This window comes from Paramormyrops kingsleyae, chromosome 8 (genome assembly GCF_048594095.1).
Source record: "Paramormyrops kingsleyae isolate MSU_618 chromosome 8, PKINGS_0.4, whole genome shotgun sequence".
NCBI lineage: Eukaryota > Metazoa > Chordata > Actinopteri > Osteoglossiformes > Mormyridae > Paramormyrops > Paramormyrops kingsleyae.
In genome coordinates this window covers 28,953,870-28,975,824 of record NC_132804.1, presented here as the reverse complement: position 1 = coordinate 28,975,824, position 21,955 = coordinate 28,953,870, and the positions used below count along the sequence as shown (strand labels likewise).

Here is a 21,955-nt window from a genome sequence, read left to right as displayed (position 1 = left end):
AGGGCCCTAATGGCCGGTGGCCTCTAGGGGGAGCAGTGCAGCTGCACGAGCTGTCTTCCCTAATACCGTTTCCGGATACTACCTATCAGTGCAAGGTGACGATGACAATAAACCAAGACATCTTTTTCTGACAAAGGAGATAGATATAAACGTCTATATTCATTAGAAATATTTTTACAAGTCTTAAAATACAGACGAGTTATTTCAACATTTTCACTTTTAAGTCTGGATGCCTAACATCTACAAGCGCAAGACAACTTGTTCAGTACAACTAATCATTGAACTGGGTTGGGCTGGGGTGTGCTGGTGTAATTTTTAAATATAGTTATTGCCTAGAAAAATGACATGGACAACTGCAAATTTTAGTTTTTAAAAATATGTCTTTATTTTTCTTAACAGTGCTATTTACAGGTCACTATTCTCAGTGTACAGAGGAGTTATGAATGCAAAACGTGGTCTTACCATCTCATATAATAGCAGGTTCTAACAGAGGAAGAAAAAATGTCTAGACCTGTCCATTCTCTTTAAGGCTATAAATATTGTAATTTATTTTACTGTTCATATCATATTACATTTGTGATACCATTACCGCCTCGTCTCCTGAAAACAGGCTCACACAAACACACAGGCAAAACACACAAAGACACATGCAATACAGTATTACTTGGAATCAAGTAATATCACATCATCAACACACAGCCAATAGAATAAAATGTTTTTAAAAGCTTTAACGGATACTTATGTACATCCGGAACCTATTGTCATAGTTGAGGGGCCGAATCTTGGGTGAGTGCCTTACGCTTCGACGACACGGAAACGCAACTAATCAGCTCTTTCAGAATAAAGGGCAGTGGCTCAGATTGACGAGTTTCTCAACAGCTGTACCCTGATTGTTTCCTAAATGGAGGAAGTACAACTGAGGAGAGGAACAGAATTACAGAAGTCGGCCTTCTGCTCAGACAAAGGGCAGGTGGGCTTTGCATTATGGAGGAGGAAACTTACCCAAGTCATTAATGTTCTAACTACGTAACCGTGGCTCAAAAACAATGAGGATTAAGAAAAGAAAAAAAGAAAAAAAAAAAAGCAAACTCAAGCCACAGGTGAAATGGTCATCGTGATATGATAAAAGAACCTTGGTTTAAAGTTTACTTAACCCATGTCGGAGATACAGTAATGTCCTATCATAGGGCAGACAGGACAATATAACAGGTCACAAGGGGCAAAGTGCTCCTCCCTACCACTAGGGGGTCACTGGTCAACACCAGACACAAAGTGAACACATTCATTGTGAGCTAGGCTTAACCAGGTAATGAGCGTTTTACAATATTTGTGGTAGGAGGATAAATAACTGCTCCGTAATACCTGGACTTAATACCTAAAATCCAAACTAAACAAGAAACAAAACATGATTCCCCACCCAACCAACCACCACCAATACGCATCAAGAATTCACAAGTTCAGTATGTACCTTAAATATATATGGCTTATGACCAGTGAGGCAAAAGTATCGATTTGGATTCTGAGACATGCTTTCACCACCAGAATATTTTTCCAATCCTCAATCATTGTAGCAGATTGAGGACACAAGTAATATGAGTATTGCTCCAGACAAATCCTCTTAATGTACCCTAATTAGGGAGGTGTTCCTAAATCCCATGGAACAAACAGTGGCTCTGTATACTGAATTACATTCTAATATTCAACTGATTCTGGCAGTGAAAGTGGTCATTCCAAAAGCGATGAAGTTGTAAAGCGGTATTTTTTTTTTTGCGAGTTTGAAGCGATCATCGTAATGCCCAAATAACATTGTCATTAACATCACGCCATAACACCACGCAAATTACATCACAAATCTGACTATCTTTCCATGTAAAACATGATCAGATTCACAAGCTCTCAACAGATTTAGACAAACATTATTATACATGTTATGGCGATGTGATGAAGGTATTGTGATGGCTTCCTGTCACTGGTCCCTGTCTTGAGGCAGACAGGAGCATTTTGTCCAAGGTGTGTTTGGAGCAGAATCAAGAATTTGTGGAAAGAGTTGCGTCTGCCCCAGGAACTCATGGAAGAATAAAAGAATTAATGACGACAGGCACTTGAATGTATCACCCTGAAAAGGTCCAATGAGGAACAGGCCCTCTGCCCCTGGGTGGGTGTGGAGGAATGGGGTGGGGGTGGGGCTGGGTAGGGTGGGACTGGGGTTTTCAACAACGCCCATCTGAGGAGAAATCATCTGCGGTCCTCATGCCTCCATCACGTCGTCCTCATCGAACACCGGGGGCTCAAAGCTCAATACCTCCTCGTAGGTCAACCCTGCGGGGTCAGAATGAAGGGGGAATTAAGACGACATAACGGCAACTTAATAATAAATTCTCAATATCAATCCACGTAACGTAACTTTATAATCCTGGTCGCAGGTGTTATTTCAAACCCCTGCGCAAATCTTCTAAACCAGAGAACGTCCGAATCACGAAACTCTGTGTTGACGTTAGCCTTGCTGCAAATGGACTGCCGTAACGCAGGTAAGACAAAAGCCTTTGAAACGTGTCAAGGAACGCGACTGGAACTGAGCACAGAGCCCCAGGTTCTGGTTAACATCGCTAAACCACTAAGACTGCCATAGCAAACTTCTGAATAATAAATTAAATCATCATTATGGGATCAGAGGAAAGACGCAACAAGGTTCAGTGAGTTTCAAGTAGGGCTGACATCTATCAAAATTTTTCGATAGCAGTACCAGAACCGGTTTCTGAGCAACACCTTTTTCAATACCAATATGTTCAATTTCAAGAAGAATAATCCATTAAACATTACAGCACTAATCTTTTATTAGAACAAGTTTGTTAGTTATTGGTTAGGATTGATCGCGATCATAACAGGACACAGACTTTTATTTATATTTTACCAAAGTTTCATCAAAAATTTGGAGTAAGGTAACATTTGTTAGGGGTGCAGCGTGTGTTTCATTGGTCAATGCGTGACACTTTAGAGCAGGGGTCACCAACATGGGCCCCCAAGGACCCAAGTGTGTGAAATGGTTGAAATGCGTGTGTCTCACAGTCAATGCGTGAGACTTGAGATTTTACTTATACGACCCACTACATGTTTATAATTCATAAATAAATAAATAGATCAAAAGTTTTATTTTCCACAGAATAAAAAACAATGTAACGTTATCCCGCTAATAAGCAAGTTTCACCGCCGGCGCTGGCTGGAGACGCAGTCAAAAGGTATTCAGTCTTATTGAGGTACAAAAATAATACCATCTACTCTGTCTTCTTTCTGTTCTTCCACAAAACTTCCATGTTAGCGCCGGTGCTTGTGGTCAAGCAATCAGCAAATTTATCACTGTAAGCTCCTCCTCAGTAGTGCCTCTGAGGAGCTGAATCAGACCAAGTTCTGATGATCTCGCTCACACGCTCATGCATACACATACATGCCAATTCTCAAGCTCTCTGGATGTTTCATGCAATGTACGACGATGTGAACCGAACTAGTTCTCCTTGTTATAAAATTTCCAAAAATGGTCGCAGCCAGGAATCTTTTTGATTTCTTAGGCATTTTTTACAAAAACAACATAGACGTGAACCAGTTCACAAGTTTGTCTCTGGGCATATGTTTTTTCTCCGAGATCTTTACACAAAGTATGCTGCATGCCTATTAGCTCACAGATACTGAGATTTACTGTGTGGGTATCGGAGTTTGGCACCAAAAGAAAATTAATTTTCCGATCCTCGACAGGATTGGAACATTTCGGTCGGTACCACAAAAGTACCGAAGTTTGGGACCCAGCCCTATTCGCAAGCCACAAGATTTAGTGAGAGTTACAAGCAAGTCTCTGGAAATGCAATGAGAAGAGTCATACCTAAAACAAAAGGTTTTAAATATCAAGTCCATTCAAGATAGGGCTGGACAATAATTCGATATCAATATATATCGAGATATAATTTTTTTCAATAACGGTGATACGATTTTTAAACACATTTCCGATATTTCGATATACATATATACTGTATCATATAATATACAGTATATGAATAATCAGCCTGTTTTAGTTTAAATGGAAATATATTATTGTTAATAAGCTGAGTCTGAGAGTTTTATTTATTTGATAGTTTATTTCACATTTCTTGTTTGTAAAGGCTAAATACAAATAAAAAGTGAACCTTATTTTTTTTGTACTGTTTTTATTTAAAAAAAAATTATATAATTTTAATAGGAGGAGCCTGGAGGTATTATAGACTTTGCAAATTCAGTTTGCAGACATCCATTGTGTGTGTCCTCGGCAGTTTTTTCCAGAGGCTTTTTAATATTGTCCATATCGATATCGGAATTATATCGTATCGACCAAAATTAAGAAATATATCGTGATATAAATTTTTGCCATATCGTCCAGTCCTAATTCAAGACATGACATAGAACAGCCCAGACTTGCCAGTTTACCAGGCATTACTATTCAGAATGGTGGCTGTTTACTGGGGAAGGTGAACTGAACCATTTACAATGCAGGGTAGGCCAAGCTAGGCGCCACTAGCACGTTACCACGCTAGCACGTTACCAGGCTAGCACGTTACCACGCTAGCACGTTACCACGCTAGCACGTTACCACGCTAGCACGTTACCACACGCCGGCACTCGCACGCTTGACTCACGTTTCCATTCCTCAATTTGCAGTTCGCGGCTCTCGAAGCTCTGGTCATAGGCATCAGCGTCGGGTTCGTCCTCTGGATCGTGGTACTGGGTGAAGTACGGGTGTGCCAGAGCCTCCGCCGCTGTAATGCGCTTGTCCGTGTCCAAAACCAGCATCTTCTCCAGCAGGTCCACAGCTGCGGGCACACAAAATGTTTGTGGAAACGGAGCACAAAGACATTGGATTTGATGGCTGAAGCTCAGATCCCATTTGAGTGCTTACCCAGGGGATTGGCCCCGATAAACACGTCAGCAAAGTTCCTCTTGGGCATGTAAGGTAGAGAGTTGATGTAATTTCTGGCCTATAATAAAAAACGAGCACAAAAAAGTTCAGAGATGACTAAATCAAGCAAGGACCAAGCACAACTATGCAAACTTTCTAAAAACAGCCAAAAAGCCAATCAATCCCCTATACAATTTCCAGATTTTAGGTTTGGAAACAGTGGTATGCAAGAAGCTCATTTACATAAACACCATTTATTTTCTTAACATAATTAAACCACACTGCTCAATGTAGAGTGTATTTGAGGAGCGCAGGGAGGCTTGTGGCCCCCACGTGCTGGGAATCCCCCTGCCCTACACGCTCACTGGCGGTGTAAGCGATTCCCAGGCTTCAGTACAAAATGCAGGCCTCTGAGCAGCACAGCTGAGAGCCAGGAAGTCGTGCTGGTCCTTCACAGTGAAGCAGCAGCAGGCCGAGCAGACAGACTTGTCAGAGAGTGTACAAGGAGGAGAAAGTAAGGGAGTACAAGAGGAAACAGAGATAATGGGGCTCAAAGGAGCAGGAACTCTATCCGACCAAGCTGGGTTTACTGCTGCCATACTGCTGTGCTACTGCATTGGCTGTAAACCAGCAACCCCTGGCTGGGACGAGTTTTCCCAAAGTAAGACATGCACCTCTTGGGAATGAATTAAAAGGTTACCATTGCGCACTGGGGGCCCTCAGAACGATGTCACAAAACTCTGCTACTGTATATCAGGACGGGGAACTTCAGCGCAACCAGTTCCTTAAACTAGAGATGCACCGATACTGATATTCGGATCGGTATCGGCGCCGATCCAGACCTATTTGCACTCACTATAACAAAAGTATAACTGCGCTGACGCCAATGGGAGAAAAACTGTTAAAATTTTAAGCATTCGCCACTGGTGTATACCTGCTTTGAAGATATTCATACTGAACTGCAAATGCCTCAAAAACGCTTAAAACAAACGAGGTGGAACAATACATTATGTATGTTTGTAGTAGCCTAATGAAATATTTTTTGTCATACATTTTTCCATCTGTATTTACTAGCTTAAAAAATTAATATATAAAGTACAACAAACTAAAAAGAGCTCTTGTATCGGAATCTGTATCGGCAGTTGTGTATTGGAATCGGATCGGAACTGAAAAAATGTGGATCGCCCATCTGTTCCTTAAACCCAGTTCATCTTTCATAAAGTGCTTTAAGCTGTCAATATAAAGTTTTAGCAATATGACATCATATGCGACATAATCACTATGGTAACCATCGTTTCGGAGCACCACCTGAGATGGACTTTTCAGCTTTTTCCGATCCCACCCACTGCTCACGATTGGCTGACATGGATATGATATCGTGGGGTCTGTCAGCAGGACTAACCATGCAGTTACCAGCAAGTTTTGCATTGCATCGCACTTTAAATATCGTAAATCGACGTGTCTGTCTATTTGTTACTAATAAACGTCATAGCTGTATAAATGTTTGGCCATGTATATTGCTGGTTTCCCTGTCTGTGCCGCTGCTAATATTAAACCAAAACTGGCTGTTAATGAAGAAAGCAGCTTCCATTTTAAAAGAGCCAACGCAGGGGCCCACGCTGGATGTGAGAGCGGGAACCGCGTCGAGGTGACCTGGCGTGTCAAGGCAGTAGCTTTGGGCTACATACACCAGCAGGATGGGGCAGCTGGGCTAACAGCACCCAAGGATGGGAGCCTGGGGGCAGTGAAGCAGGCGACTGGCTTTGGGGAGGTGCGGGCGGCCGGCGGCACGGACAGGGTGACACGTGGCCCCTGCGGCGTTGAGGGCAGGGTCCTCCTCACCTCGTGGCTCGGCATCCTGCTTATTAGCGAGGCCGGCGGCGTCCCCGTCAGCCGCATTATCTGCTGGAGCTGGTTTATATCTTTGCGTCTCCAGGTCAAGGGGTTACAATACGCAATGTTAAACATGCTGAAGTCCGCACGGGGGGCGTGGCCAGAGCAACCCACCACCTGCCACGGTCCGGGGGTGGGGGTGTAAAAACCACAGGGTCAAATATCAGGGCCAAAGGAGGAGTGACAAGAGTACACCAGCTAGATCAAGATGCAATTAGCATGAGGGAAGAAATGCTTCATTAAGAAATGCTTCATTAGCATGACTACCTGGAGGAAGGCTGCAGCACAAAAACCGGGCTAATCAGCACCAACACAGAGCATCCGCTGTCCCTACTGACCCAATCCAGTCCAAACACTCAATTTGCCATGTTACCCCTGAGATCTGGGTGCCTGGATTGACCTCCCATCAGAACCCCTTCCCCCCAAAACGTCACTCTCACAGCAACACTTTACAATCGCGTCACAGCACCCAGCCCCATGTGCCACGGACACGACGGAGGAAACTCCATGCAGGAAGACAGAGAAAAGTGGCAGGGAAATGGAAAGCATGCTTGCCAAGCACAAAAGTGAGCAGCCAGCAAGCAGACGGCGGCAGCGGGATTGGGGAGATCCAGTGACAGCGGAACAAAAAAACGTAATGAGGCGAAACTGGACTCACAGAGTCTGAAGATATTTTCATCAAGAGCTCAGGCCCTGGTGTTCCGACGAGCAGCATAATTAGCTTCAACTGATCAATATCTATCAGGACAACATAAAGGAAAATGCACGGGAGGAAATGATGAGGGGAGGGGTTGGGGGGGGGTGGGACACGAACTTGGCGACGCCCTGGACATCAAAGCCATCGGACGAGGGCGGGGCAACACTGATGGATATTATGAATGAGGCAAAGAAAAAGCCATGCGGATGACGAGGGTGCGTGCAAAAAAAATAAAAAATAAGACCTGAAAAATCCCAGAAAAATGCTGCCCAGCTTTTCCAAAAAACGTGCGTGTGCATACGAGTACAACAGCAGGTCCCCGCGGCAACAAGATGGATATCAGGGTTATAAGGGTTAAAAAGACTCTTGGAGGTGCTGAGGGGTGGGGGGGGGGGGGAGGTAATGGAGTGGTGCAATGATGAGCAGAACAGCCCAGTCACTGAGCGACGGCAACATCTGCTAATGTAAGGAGCTGGAGACCCTGGACAAAGGGGCCTGGTGGCTCAGGAGGAGGGATACGGGCGTCTACAGAGAGGCCTGCGCTTAAAAAGGCATGGAGATGCACCTTCAGTGGCGGGGGATGTGGGGGAGTGCAGGGGAGGGAGGGGGCACGGCTGTCGTCCGAGCGGACGTGCCAATGGCAGCCAAAGGCTGAGAGCATTAGCAAAGCAGGGTAGAGTCTACACTTTGGTGGGGGGGGGAGGGGGGGGCAAACACGGCCTTCTGAAAGACGACAGCTGACAGTGCAGCCCCTTTGCACGGCCTCGACACCATGCATCGGAAAATAAATTATTAAAAACGGCTGGAGCATTTCAAAACAGTAAACACCGTATGACCCAGAGGCAGGACATAAAGAGAGCTGGTTAGTATGACAGCATTTCTGAGCTGGTGAAGCAGGCGTTATCAGACCCAAGGCGGTGCTGGTGAGTAATGTGCTGGGAGAGGGGTTAGTCAACAAGTAGCCATTAGTAAAAGGGTGGGGGGGTGGAGGGCAGCAGCAGGCACAGGACAGTGAGGTGTAATGCCCTCCTTGGTGACGGCCCCTCACCCCCCTCCCATGAGCAAACATGCACCAGGTCCTGAGGCCAGGTTATTGAAAGCATCAAGCCATAAAGCAAACACCCACATCACATGACAGGGGTGAGCTGAGTCACTTGCCCATGTAACTTTGCAGCCATGAGGAAAAGTAAACACCCGCATCACATGACAGAGGAGAGCAGGCTGCCTCAGCTGCCCCGTAACTCAATAGTACCTTTCCCCCTTAAAAAACATGGGAGAGCAGTGTGACAGAAAACAGGAAATGAGTAGAAAGGATCATTTACATCATCTTCTGGTTCCCGGGGCATTCTGACTCAACTTTTTTGGTGGTTAGGCAATTTCTGATGCTCATTTTTAATATCAATGAATAAATGAATAAGTAATACTGGAATCGTTTTATGAACCCAGTGTAGGAAAAACACAAACTTGTATGGATTTGTACACTGAATGGTCTTAAAATGCTTTGGGTATATGTAAATTGCAAGGTAAAAAACTCCCCAAACCACCTCATATCTGCAAATCTTCCAGCCTGGAACGTCACATGATGCGTGACGTGAACAATGCTGGTGCTCAAGGACTCGCGAGGAGGTGGGTCTGTGCCATTACTGACGGCAGCGGGGGCTGCGGGAGGGATGGGGTGGTTGGGGGGGGCGGGAGGGAATCCAAGCGGCACGCAGTCTGAGAAAGGATACGGTCTGTTCCAGGGAAGAGCGTCCGGCCGGTGAGCAGCTCAGCCATGATGCAGCCCACGGACCAGATATCCACTGCCAGCGGGAGAGGAACAGAAAGCCGTCAGGTCACAGGGCAACACTGCGGCTCCGATCCCAAGCGGCATGTTTACACAGGAGTTCCACGTACGATACCAAAATCAAACAAACAAACCTTCTGCCAGCTTCTGGGCATGAGGTCACTTAACCCCGACCCTGCCAGCACTGCACACTAATCAGATAATACAATGCAGCTATATTCAGATTCAATGTACACAGCACTGGTGTTTACTTAAGCCACAAATCTGCAGAGGCGGATAGTTCAGGTCTAGAAAGTACAAATCCAGACCATGGTTTTGTTTCAACCAAGCAGTTGAGAACCGCCCCCCCCCCACCTGTCATGTTGTAGTGCATCCAGTTCAGCATGATCTCTGGAGCCCGGTACCACCTGGTGGCCACGTAGCCGGTCATCTCGTCGTCAGTGTGTCGAGCCAGACCAAAGTCCAGGATCTGCAGCGGAGGAGAGTAGCACAGATAGGAAAATGAGAAGATGGGGCCAGGCGGTGCCGCTGATAAGGTGCAGTGGAAACGCAGCCCGGTGCCACACTCACCTTCAGCTCACAGTCCTCGTTCACAGCCAGGTTGCTGGGCTTCAGGTCCTGAAAGACGACGGAGATGCAATGTGAGATCAGGCCCCTCCGCCTATCAGAGCCCCGTCACGGCCTTCCGCACCCCTCCCAACCACCACCACCGCGTCAGCTACGCCTGTTAAAAGGCACGTGACTCAGTGGGTTAGGACGCCGTGCGGATGATCAGAAGTTTGTCAGTTCAGATCCTAAATGATTTTACCATTTCACATAACCCCCAAGTGGGACTATCTGACCCTACTTTCTCCAAAGAAAATGCACGTTAAATCTGTTAAATAAGTGTGTCACACATCCATTACATGACGAGGAAAATCAGTTATTAATAACTGCAGAGCGCAGGCAAACCCCACAGCGAGTGAATCAACCCTCAAAAAAGGACTAAAAAAAAAAAAAAAACCTCCTCCGTTTTCTGTGGCTTCCGCCAAAGAAGAAATTATAACAATATATCACCAACTTACTCTGTGAATGATGTCCGCTGAGTGGATGTACTGCAAGGGAGAGAGAGGGCAGATTAAACGCACAGAGCAGATCACTTAGAAAGCGACACAGCATCTGATGTTCGTGTACAAAGCCGGCAGCTAGAGGGGCGAGTGGCAAATGCTGTGGGTGACAGACAGGGGGCGCCATTCCCACACACGCGGCGGGATCTGACACCTTTAATCCCCGCAGTATCTGATAGATTAGGAACTGGACGTGGTCGTCGGTCAGCTTCTGACACTTGACGATGTTGTTCAGATCAGCCCCCATCAGGTGGGTCACCAGGTACCTGCCAGCCAATCAAACGAGGAGACACATGACGTTTCCAGGGGGACAGAATCAAGGGTTTGTACGGCAATTTATCAGACAGCATCATCACACCATTTACAGGTAATACAGTGGCGAGGTAACGGTGAAACATACAGAGCGAGTGACGAGGGGAGGGTTTCACGATAATCAGCAAACGGGGGGGGGGGGCTTAACCAAGGGTAGGGAGTGATTATCAATGTTAAAAAAATATATATATCCATTCATTTCAGATGATCAGATCTACCCTGGTCATAGGCCCTATCCCCAGACTTCTTGTATTAAATTCTGGTATGAATTAAGCAGCAGCAGCCGGTCGGTCAGTGTGAAATTGGGGTTAAAAGCCACGCTCCCCTTAGATGGGATATGGGACCTCATTTGGGTTCCGCATGGGAGGACAGAGAATCCCGCTCAGGCCGTGTTCACCGTGTGACCTTACATTGTGGTACTGGGGTCATTTGCTGCACAGACTCTTTAAAAAGTAACCGTACAGTCCAGGGGTACATTCCGGGGGGAGGGGTGGCAGGAGGCACCCAGTGAGTCAGGGTGGGGGAGATTGCGGGAGCAGCCTCCTGCGGGCCAAGCCCAGCCCTCTCCTGCCGGGATGCATGCACACAGCCTTGGGCGTGGCCGGTATGCTCACCGGCAAGCACCAGTACCGCAAATTTACTGTGGCACGTGCCCATTCCAGATGGTGAAATCCCGGCATGTGAGCATGCGGTCTCGTGTGCAGGTAGATGCGTGTGTCAGGGGCCCCCGCCCTGCGCAGACACCAGCCAGGTAAAACCGGTTCTTCACTGGCCTATCCTACAGGATACCTTGCACTTCCTCCCTGTCCAGATTCCTTTCATTCTAATACAGTGAATTCAGCCGTATTCTCCACCACCCCCCATCTCAAATTCATTACCGTGGGAGGGATGTTCCACGGGCAGATAAGCCAGAACCCCCCCAGCTACCAAGGTCCCAGCCAACCCCCCCCCCCCACACCAGTCCTCCCCTGTGTCTCCTCCTCACCCGCTGTCATAAGAGGATGCCAGCGTTATTCACGACACACCTGCAGGTAATTCTGAGCCTTCATGGAAAGACAGGACGGTGATGTGGTCACCATGGAAACAGGAACCGTGCATAACTTGCTGCCCGGCAACGACTCAGCACGGCATGCTTACATGCATCACATTACAAACCTGCCGCCTATCCCCGGAATCACGGAACACACACACACACACACACACACACACACACACACTCTGGGAGGAGGCCAGAATACCAGTCAGACACCCAGACAAACAACCACACCCTCGGGACAGGAATCAGGGCCAGGATACCCTAGAGACAGGGGCCAGCCCTAGAGACGCATCTGGGGAGTGAGGATTCTGCTTTGGAGGATGCTCACTACAAATGTGCAGTCCCTACAGGGCCAGGCTCCAGAGAATGACGGACAGACAGAGACACAGAGACAGGCATTCCTATCATTGTGGCAACTCTCCTACGTAAGAAACCTTAACCTCTAACCAGCCCTAATCTTAACCATAAGTAACCAAACAAAAACACAGGATTTATGGCTATTACAGTTTTTTGATTGTAATCATGCATATTTATTAAATTGAGGCTTATATAGTGGGCACCAGAAAACTAAAAAGTGGGGACATTGGGTCTCCACAGTGCGGTAAATACAGACACACAGACTGACACACACAGACTGACAAACAGAGACACAGGCTTGGAGCAGGAAGTAGCCAGAGTCATCACTCCCCCCCCATATTCTTGCTCCACTGCCCAGAGGCCTCGGCTCTGCAGTCTCCCACCAGGAGACCCCCCTTCCGGCGATTTCCACCCTCTGCCCGCAGAATCTGGCCAGAAGCTCCCTGGCACACTCTCTGCGGTGGCAGTGTGATACTCACACATCACTGAACTCCTCCAGGCTGGTGCTGGGTGTGAAGACGTCCAGCAGGCCAATGACCTGTAACACACAGACGCCGCATGCGTTAATGGCGCCATCAAAGGCCAGAGCGCCGCGTCACACAGCATCACACAGGTCATTTACTTATTTAGTGGCCACCTTTGTCTGTGCCAGAGACGGAAAAAAAAATCTATGCATGTTTTTAAATAATATGCCCATGGTAAATCTGCAGCATTCCTCATCTGAAGCGGCCAGTCTGCATCCCTGGAGAACTTTGGGTTAAAGGCATGACACGACATTTGAACCCAAGGTGTCCCACACAGATCCCCAACCAGCGGAACTCTAGAAAAAATTGAGAGATCACTCAATATTTTTTTAAAATCTGCATCTTTAAATACTGGTTTGATCATGGTTCTGCTGGCAGAAGCGACTTTCTAATGGCAGAGATGACCGTCAACTTATCCAACAGTGCCTCATGAATCGGAGGGTGACATCAAGTGACCTTCAAAAAGAATGGGAAACATTTAAGTGGTGTGAAAGCGCACTGCTGGGACAAAGTTCATAACAGGCTTCGAGAAGCAGGACTGAAGTCTCAAAAAGCAAGGAAGCAGCCCTTCATTAATGAGAAGCAGGGAAGAGCCCTATTGGAGTTTACAAAAAAAAATGTGTATCTTACACAGAAGGAAACCCATAAACTGAGAAATGAAACTAAACATTTTGTTGTGTTCTCTTAATCTTTTCCACAGCTCTGTGTGTGTGTCCGCATGTGTGCGTGTGTCTCTCTCAAAGGAGAACAAGATGGAATATGCAAAAACTACCACATTTGAAAGTACTTGTACAAATGGCAAATAAACCGTCATTTTCATTATCTTGTCATCAGGGAACTGGAAAGTGGGCAAAAGCAGCGCTACACTCTGCAAGCTCCCGCCATTTGGTGTAACTTCCAAACAGAAAACAGGACACTTTGGGTAAGTGATGCACTCACGTCACGTCAATGCGGTCTCACTTTACACTGGACTACCGTGTTTTCACAACATACGCAAATCCACGTTACGGGGCAGAGGTGCTGCGGCGGCATCTACAATCGCGATAAATGTGACTTCGAGCTCCGCTGAGTCGTTCGTGCACAGAGAGCTGCGCTGGGAGATAAAGAGCAGCAGCAGCCAGCAAGACCGTTTCCGACATTCCTGAGAGATCGCGGGATTAGGCGGCAGGCTGCAGGAAAGCTGTGGGTTCGAAACCCAGCAGCACAACTGGGACGCGAGATGGAGAACTTTCCCAAACGCTATATAGCTGGAGCCACATTAACCTCAGAAAAATACATCTAACCACGTAAAAAGTAACAACACTGTTATAAACACATCAGCTAATGAAACGCGGAGGGTAAAAATAGACCCTCCCATTTCAGATTCTCCTGTTTGGCTCTGCTTTGCTATTCAAACGCTCTGCCAGGAAAATGTCTCATCACAAATATGTTTCAGACTGAACACCCCCACAGAGGGAGAGCTTTATGTAAACTGGAATGGGGGGGTGGGGTATTTGGACAATCCCAGCCTGCGGTTTCCACCCAAGCGTCGAGGTCATCTCCTGTGTGTGGGAATGATTATAAAACGACCGATCGAGGCGAACTCCGTGTTCTGCTGAAAACCGTCCCTTGAAAAAGTGACTATGTGTATGTGTGTGGAGGGGGGGGGGGGCTCAGTGAGCAGTTCTGCATGCAGGCACCCCTGTTCGACCTTGCCAGACAGTGCGCTGGGTACAGTGATGCCATCCCTTGTTACATGGCGCTGGGGAAGTTAGAAGAGGAACTGTTTGTGGGGGGAAATTGCAGAGGAGACACAGTCACCAACTTGCCCCCTTGTGCTCACCATCTCCCCAAAACATAATCCTAACCAGACATTTTACATGAATCTGGTTCTAGAATTAAAGAAAAAAGTGATGAAGACTGTTAGGATATAACAACCTGGTGAGTAAATATGATGATGGAATGATGTGAAGCGTGACTGTGGACCCTTTGCAATCCATCTAAGCACAACAACAAAAGATCAAAGGGAAAAGCCTCTAGGAGAATCTTGGGCAGAGTATTTCCCTCAAGTGCCACCAGGGGCGCAATTCAGCACAGGAGTTGGTAGAGAGAAGAGTGTGAGGTCATACGCAGTCATGTGACGCGGGCCTCGACTCACATTTTCGTGCTTCATGTGCTTGAGGAGCCGCAACTCGCGATAGGTCCGCTTGGCGTGGATGATAGACTGGAAGGGGCGGGACAGCTTCTTCACAGCGACTTTCAGGCTCATCTTCTCGTCATAGGCTGAGCTGGAGGAAAGGGGGGGGGGGGGTGCGGTCATTACAGGTCGAGCTGGCCGGAGGAGGTATGTTTAAAAAAGTCCCTGGTTCACTTTGTGCTATGCCTCAGCGTTTTAGCAAACAAACCAACCAGCCGCAAAGGTTGGAAATAGCAGACCGGCGACAATTTTACAGGGTCACCCAGACCACCCTGCACACCAGACCACAGAACTTCCGGGGAAAGCCCCTTAACAGACGCCTTTCGGGAGGCACCACACTAATTTCGGAAGCGCACTGTGAGGAAACACTTCAAATAACTCTGAGACGACATCACCGGCCTGATGCACAAAAGCAACAGGGGGAGAAAAAAAATCTGCGGAGACGGCAAGTCCTGCATCCTGAGAGCAAAGCTCCACGACCAGGGCAGAGTCAGGGATGATGGGGGAGGCTGTTTTTCCCCCAGACGTCTCTCACCAAAGACTGCCGGCGACCTGAACAGACGGCCGTGCGACTTGAAGGTATAGCAATGGTGAGACGGGGACGGCAGAAAGTCATTTTCGCAAGGGTGACAAGTTCAGACATCTTTGTTTAAGTATTTAACAGGCTGCTGCGCTCAGCCATCTAATTCAGGCCAGCGACTGGCAGCTAATTTAGCCTCAGATGGGTTATACTGATACTGGCAGACCAATTTCTTTTTGTGTCACATGACATTCCCAGAAAGCATGAAAAGGACGCCTTGGGCGGAGCCTCTGAGTAAACAACGGATAGCCTCTGAAAGACGGCCAGCCCTCGCTGCCGGCATCCCAACCGGAGTGAAAGTGACATAAACCCAGATGGGGCACCCACATCTTCAGGAGTCACGACCCTCACAAGGGAGTGGGCTCTGATCCAGCAGGAGTGTAACGAGCAACCGGGGCCCCTGGCGCAAGAGAGCAGGGGGCAGTAACCGGGGCCCCTGGCGCAAGAGAGCAGGGGGCAGTAACCGGGGCCCCTGGCACAAGAGAGCAGGGGGCAGTAACCGGGGCCCCTGGCACAAGAGAGCAGGGGGCAGTAACCGGGGCCCCTGGCACAAGAGAGCAGGGAGAACAACCCTCCAAACCCAGTCGCTTGCGACAGCTCCCATGCCACAGGCCTAAACACCCAAAGCCTGCAGGTGCCCACGTCTCACAAAGGCGCTGCAGTGTGATACCTGTCAGGGCACGTACACGGAGTTCAGGGCTGGATTACTGCAGCCTGAATCACACAGCAAAAACTTGACAACTTGGCCAGTGCCCTGGAGGAGTGACAGACAGCCCAAGCCAAAGGCAAGCAGAGGAAAACAGGTGAACGGCACCTGAACTGCACAGCCGGCTGGCCCCATCACCCGATACACGGAACAGAAGCATATCCTGACACTGACTGAGTCTGTGTGCTCACTCACTAGGAACACAAAGCCATGGGAAACAGACGTCAAAAGCTAATCCAACCAGAAATTTCATACTTGGCAAAAATTGATTATTAAAATGCCTTTTTAATGTTAACAGAGACAACACTGTGCCTTGAAGAAAAAACAGACTGCCCTTACTCTCTTCTGAAAATCCTGAATTATTCAACTTTAAATGCAGAGTGATGAAGGACACTAAGCTTAAGAGTATTACCATTACTGAGGCATGCGTCTGGATTGGGGGGGAGGGGCTCATTTGTGATCCATTTTTCGATATTCATACACGCAGAGTCCTGACTGAGATTTAATGTCCAAAGATATCAGCCAAGATACCTTGGAAATTCCATAGATATTTACTGAGGAACCTTCAAATGAAGCGCGAATCAAAAACAAAACTGCGACGATAGGGAGGGGCGAAGCCGAAGGAGAGGCAATACAATGCAGAGTATTTGAGGGCAGGAGGTGCAGTGATTAAATTGTACAGTGCCCAACAGAGCACAAACACAGCTACATTAGGGGAGCAGCCGCTGTAAATGCTTATTTCAGTAAACAACACGCAGCTCAGCTCTAAAATGCTCTTACCAAATGATTTATAGCACAGCGGAAAGAAGGAAACACACTACTTTACACTGACAGAAAAAAATGAATTTATGCCTCCTTGCAACCTCACCAAGAGCCGACATGACCTTCCCGGCTGGAATCTCACCGGCAAAGACGGGCCGCGGACTTTGGTATGACAGAAAGAGGCCGGAGCATTATCAGTTCGGGAATGTCCCGGAAACATGCCGCTGAAGGAACACCGAGGCCAGGTCCCAAAGGGGCCATTTAAAATGGGACGCTTTTCTCCACAAAAATAAAAGTGGGTTAAGAGCTTTGCTCGGGGGGTGGGGGCGCAATGGTGAAACCACTCTGCCCCCCCCCCCCGGTATTTGATAGAGATGCACCGATCCGATATTTGGATTGGTATCGGCGCCGATCCAGACCTATTTGATGGATCGGGTCAGCCATGCTTATACTTACTTATTTAGTTTTTGGCAATCAATCGCACGACAGCTCTTTCCCATTTTACATGTGTTTTTCGCGGCATTCAAATCAAACGCTATCGCTGCCCCTCAGTCTTTTTTGCCACTCAGTGGGTGTGAGTACAGTGACGTCCGCCTGCTATGATGTCATGCGCATACCCTTCACAGTACGAGGAGCGTAAGATAAGACGTGACGATCTGGGACTATTATACACTTTTAACAGAAAAAAGTATCACAGCGATTTGCAATCTTTGTAAAATAAAGTTTTGAGGTGGGAATAGTGTTTAATGGACAATACCATTTAACAAAGCGCACACAACTGCTAGACAAAACAAAGCAATGGATGATTTGGGAGTCGCTAACTTGGACTGTTTTGCGAACTCGCTGCAGCTTGTGATACAAGAGGGGCTGCCATCGCAACAAAAGTGTAACTGAGCTGACGCCAATGGGAGAAAAATTGTGTTAAAATTTTAAGCATTCGCCACTTGTGTATACCTGCTTTGAAGATATTCATACTGAACTGCAAATGCCTCAAAAACGCTTCAAACAAGACGTACAAACGAGGTGGAACAACAGCTACATTATGTATGCTTGTAGTAGCCTAATTAAATATTTTTTGTCATTCATTCTTTCTATCTTTATTTACTAGCTCGAAAAAATAATATATAAAGTATTACAAAGTAAAAAGAGCTCTTATATCGGAATCTGTATCGGTATTGGCAGTTGTGTATCGGAATCGGATTGGAACTGAAAAAATGTGGATCGCCCATCTCTAGTATTTGAACCTGGAAACTTTCGATTACAACACCATAACCCGTTGAGCTACACAGCAGCCCCCCTCCTCAAAAAGCTTGACTGACGATCCCACAATGACAACAAAAGGGAAAGCGGAAGAATGTCCTGGGATCTCCTGTGGGAGAAGGTGGCTTGATGTCCCTTCAGAAAGCCTGCAAGATGCAAACGCGCACGTACGGTAAAAAATACTGTAGGTGGTCAAGGCTGGACAGCGTGACGCCGTTGTCACAACTTGCGTAAAACACAGAACCCAACAGATGCTGCGCTTACCAACTGGTTGTGATGTATCTTCCACTGAACGCTAGCAGCATGTGTGGTGGAAACACTGAGGTGGAACAAACCTCCACTCACAGCTTCCCGTTGAAAAATAGTTCAGGATGGTTTAGGGGAAAGGGGAAGTCATCAACTAAACGCCGGATGGGACCCAAGGGAAGGAAAACAGATACAGAACAAGCGATCCAATTAGGCGGCAAAGCTGGTAAGCACCAGGGTGGATACGAAACTCAGCCCGGCTAATAAGGTTGCCTAGCACGATATTACAGCCCTTTCATTACCCTATATTTGCTTCACCGGTTGAGTTAAAACAGAGAAAGGAAATTAGTAGGAGAATCATTAACATTATGGCGTCTCCGAGATCGCCGGCTGTGGCCGACTGCACTCTCAAAATAACTGGCGAGTGTTTTAAAGTCAGAGCTTGTCTTTCCAGGAAACTGCTTGAAGGACACCCACCTGTGGCACCCAGGATACTAAATGGCTCCTAGGATGTGTTAGGATATGTATAAGGAAGCATGGCTGAAGACTCCCTCAGCCTACAAAGGCTAAGCCCCACCCCACAAAGAGAGATTAAACTCCCAACAGTATGAGTCACCTACAGCCAACGCTGCAAACTCCCCACCACCGTTTGGACGGGACAAGGCAGAACTCACTGCACCCACTACCAGCATGGTTTTCCCGCTGTGATATTTATGATGCCTGCCTCCCTCGCTAAACAAGAGGGAGTGCTTTGCTTGACATTGGCAAACATGCTGCACAGATTCAAGACTGCGTGCTTAATATGACCACTCGCGACCACTGCTTAGCTACCATTACACCCGGACCTACGAGCCTCGAGACACAGCCGGAAAGTTGGTATTTTCCCCCAGAGAGAGTCTGCAAACTATTACCAGGAAACAGAGATCCATCAGACCAGTTTAGACCAAGCATTCAGAGGGAGAAGCAGCTGATTAGACTGTGCTTAGTGTGCAGCATGGTCAGAGTGCAGTATTGAAGAACTGTCCAGGAGGTTATAAAAGACACACCAGTCTGCCACTGCAGTGCTCTATCCCATGCTCGTCTCTATAACTGCCTCTGTAACACTGAACAAACAAGATACTCCCTCAATGGGGACAAGGGGGATCTGCCCCTAGATCATGAGGAATGAACAGATTGGAGGAGGGGGAGGGGGATTATTCAAAAGATCCATAGCATTTTGTGCTACAATTCACATCTCAAATCTCACAACGGGCTCTTGCACAAATTGTTCTCAGAAAAAGTCCCACTTTCAGAAGAACAGAAGAAAGGGAACCGATCTGTCATATAAAAATGGATTCTGGCTGTGTCGCAATTGCTGCCTTGTGTTTACGAGAAGGACAGGGCTCCCCTTTTCCTCTGTGAGTGAGAAACACAAACGTTCACCCATGCAATCAGTGCTTTCTTGGGAAACTCTCTAAACTGCCAAGATTCATAGGAAAAAGCCCCCAAATCTTTGCAAAATGCATGTCATTAAAAGAGCATGACTAAAGAAGGCGGTCCTGTAAGCTACCTAAATGTGAAGCAATGATTCATTGCGGGCAAACTGGGGTTACATCATTGTGCAGTCTTACATCAACACATGCTTACGGCATGCACAATAAGGACGGGCTCCGTTTACAAAGCAGCCATATATCTTGTTACGGTGGAAAATAATAAAATGCACCGAGGAAACGACTAACGTAGGCTTATCAAAGGTGAACACGAAAGGACAAGTGTTGAGGAAAAGGAGTGTTGAGAAACAACACTGACTAAATAAACACAGACGATGCCTTACTTGTTATGTCTAATTATAGACCTTTGAGAAATCTGGTAGGAATATATATTTTTATCTATTTTCTAAATCAATGCATCCACTGTGACAAATCAGGCAACTCAAAAACAAGAAGTGATATCTTTAACCGCCACTTGACATTTTGAAAAGAAAACCTCACCACCGATTAAGACTAATTCCCCAACAGACATTTTATACTGTTCACTTTGGAACTAAAAAAGCTTTACTCGAAACGGACATTTCCAAACGGGAAAGCGTATTCCTGTGCAGATAAGCATGAAATCGTCAGTTAGCGGGACAAAACGGAACATTCTGTCCCGTAAATGGCACCAATAGCAGGCGACATGGGGCACTTGAGCTCAGCCTCAGGCAAAGATCGCGGCCAGTCCCAATGTCCAAACGCCCCAGTAAAGCACCATTTTCATATCCTTGCTCCTAAAAATACTGCCTCCAAGTATGTTTATTTGCAATTAGCTTCCTGCTTTCTCTGCGTCGAGCAGGGGCTTAATCACATGTCTGCCCAGAAACAAAGCTAACAGCGCAACCAAACTCCGGTAAAAGTCAGTGAGCTCAATAATAAGAAAACTTTAATCCCTATACCTATAAACACTAGTATAGTACGCGCAAGAAAAAAAGCAAACAGGGAGATCGGAAGTAACAACTAATCGAACGAGTGAGCTTGTCGGAAGCGACACTATATCACATTGCGATGCAACTAGTTCGGTTCAAGTGGTTCAAGCAACCTGTTAACAAAACACCAATAAACAATGAACTTAACTAGCCGAGTTTATAACGATGACAAGCTGACTGCCCTCCACGCCGACGCGGGCCTGCATTTACTATTTAGAGTTTTTTTTTAATCTAAGTGCAATTCAGGCCCGCGGTTTACACTTCATTTTCACTTTGCTCCGCGACAATTCTGCAATCGTGTTACATTAAATGTAAAAGTGAGTGCATTACCATACAGATCCATAAGCACCAGAACCGACTGGGGACAGATTCTGGTAGCGCTCCGGAACCTCCCATTCGGTTTTGTTGAGATCCTGTCGGTAGAAAGTGGGTCTCTCTTTCTGCGACATTCCTGCAGAAGACTCAGCCCCACGACAACAGCAGGCGAACTTTAACTTCTGAGATCCCTTAAATCGAGCACACTACTTCTGCACACGAGCACGCAAAATAGTGCAAAAAAAAGTTCACCGACAAGACAAAGCGGAAAACTTTATATCGCGGGCTAATCGAACGTGACACAGTTTTAATAGGTACAGCCGACTATCTGCCGGCAAATGTGCGAGCAGATCCCCGATCAAGCCACATCCAGCGTGAATCCCCTGATGCGGAATCAGTCCTGCATGGCGTGTCCGGATCGTCACCGCGCGCTCCAAGCATCACGTCTCGCGCGAGCTGCACGCGATTAAACGTGACCTAGTCCGGCTGGGGAGTCTTCGTCGTCCACTTCCTATGAAGAACTTTTTGGTTATGAACACTAGTAATGCAATAAATTATCCCCCACACATGAGAATATTAAATCAGTTTATATGTACAAGAGAAATTTGATGCTCAAGCGATTGTCACATTTAAATAATCAGGTTTGAAAATCTAGTGGTATGGGGGCAACTTTTGATTGTGTCTAAAAAAAGAACTAGAATACCTTGCAACCGAACATAAAATAAAATGAGATCACGCTGGGGATGCAACTCTCCCTGAACACTTTCTGTAGCCCATACATTTGGTCACACCAGATTCTCTCGTCCAGCAAATCAATGGAACACTAAAAAATCTATAGATG

At 46.9% G+C, this 21,955-nt stretch overlaps 1 protein-coding gene across 2 annotated transcripts; it reads right to left on the bottom strand.

Annotated features, from left to right (window-relative positions):
• Positions 1-360: 360 nt before the first annotated feature.
• On the bottom strand, positions 361-21,563 carry LOC111856186 (mitogen-activated protein kinase 14A-like). Of its 2 annotated transcripts, none has more exons than XM_023835933.2 (12): positions 21,130-21,563; positions 14,767-14,896; positions 12,585-12,643; positions 10,555-10,666; positions 10,359-10,388; positions 9,865-9,912; positions 9,649-9,763; positions 9,239-9,310; positions 6,761-6,840; positions 4,919-4,997; positions 4,659-4,832; positions 361-2,319 (listed from the first exon to the last, which is right to left on the bottom strand). In XM_023835933.2, the coding sequence occupies exons 1-12, from the start codon at positions 21,246-21,248 to the stop codon at positions 2,249-2,251; spliced, it is 1,089 nt and encodes a 362-aa protein (XP_023691701.1). In that variant the 5' UTR covers positions 21,249-21,563; the 3' UTR covers positions 361-2,248. The 2 variants fall into 2 exon arrangements, with proteins under 2 accessions (XP_023691701.1, XP_023691700.1); XM_023835932.2 differs by lacking the exon at positions 6,761-6,840 and adding an exon at positions 7,470-7,549 and having other exon boundaries at positions 21,130-21,562.
• Positions 21,564-21,955: the final 392 nt, after the last annotated feature.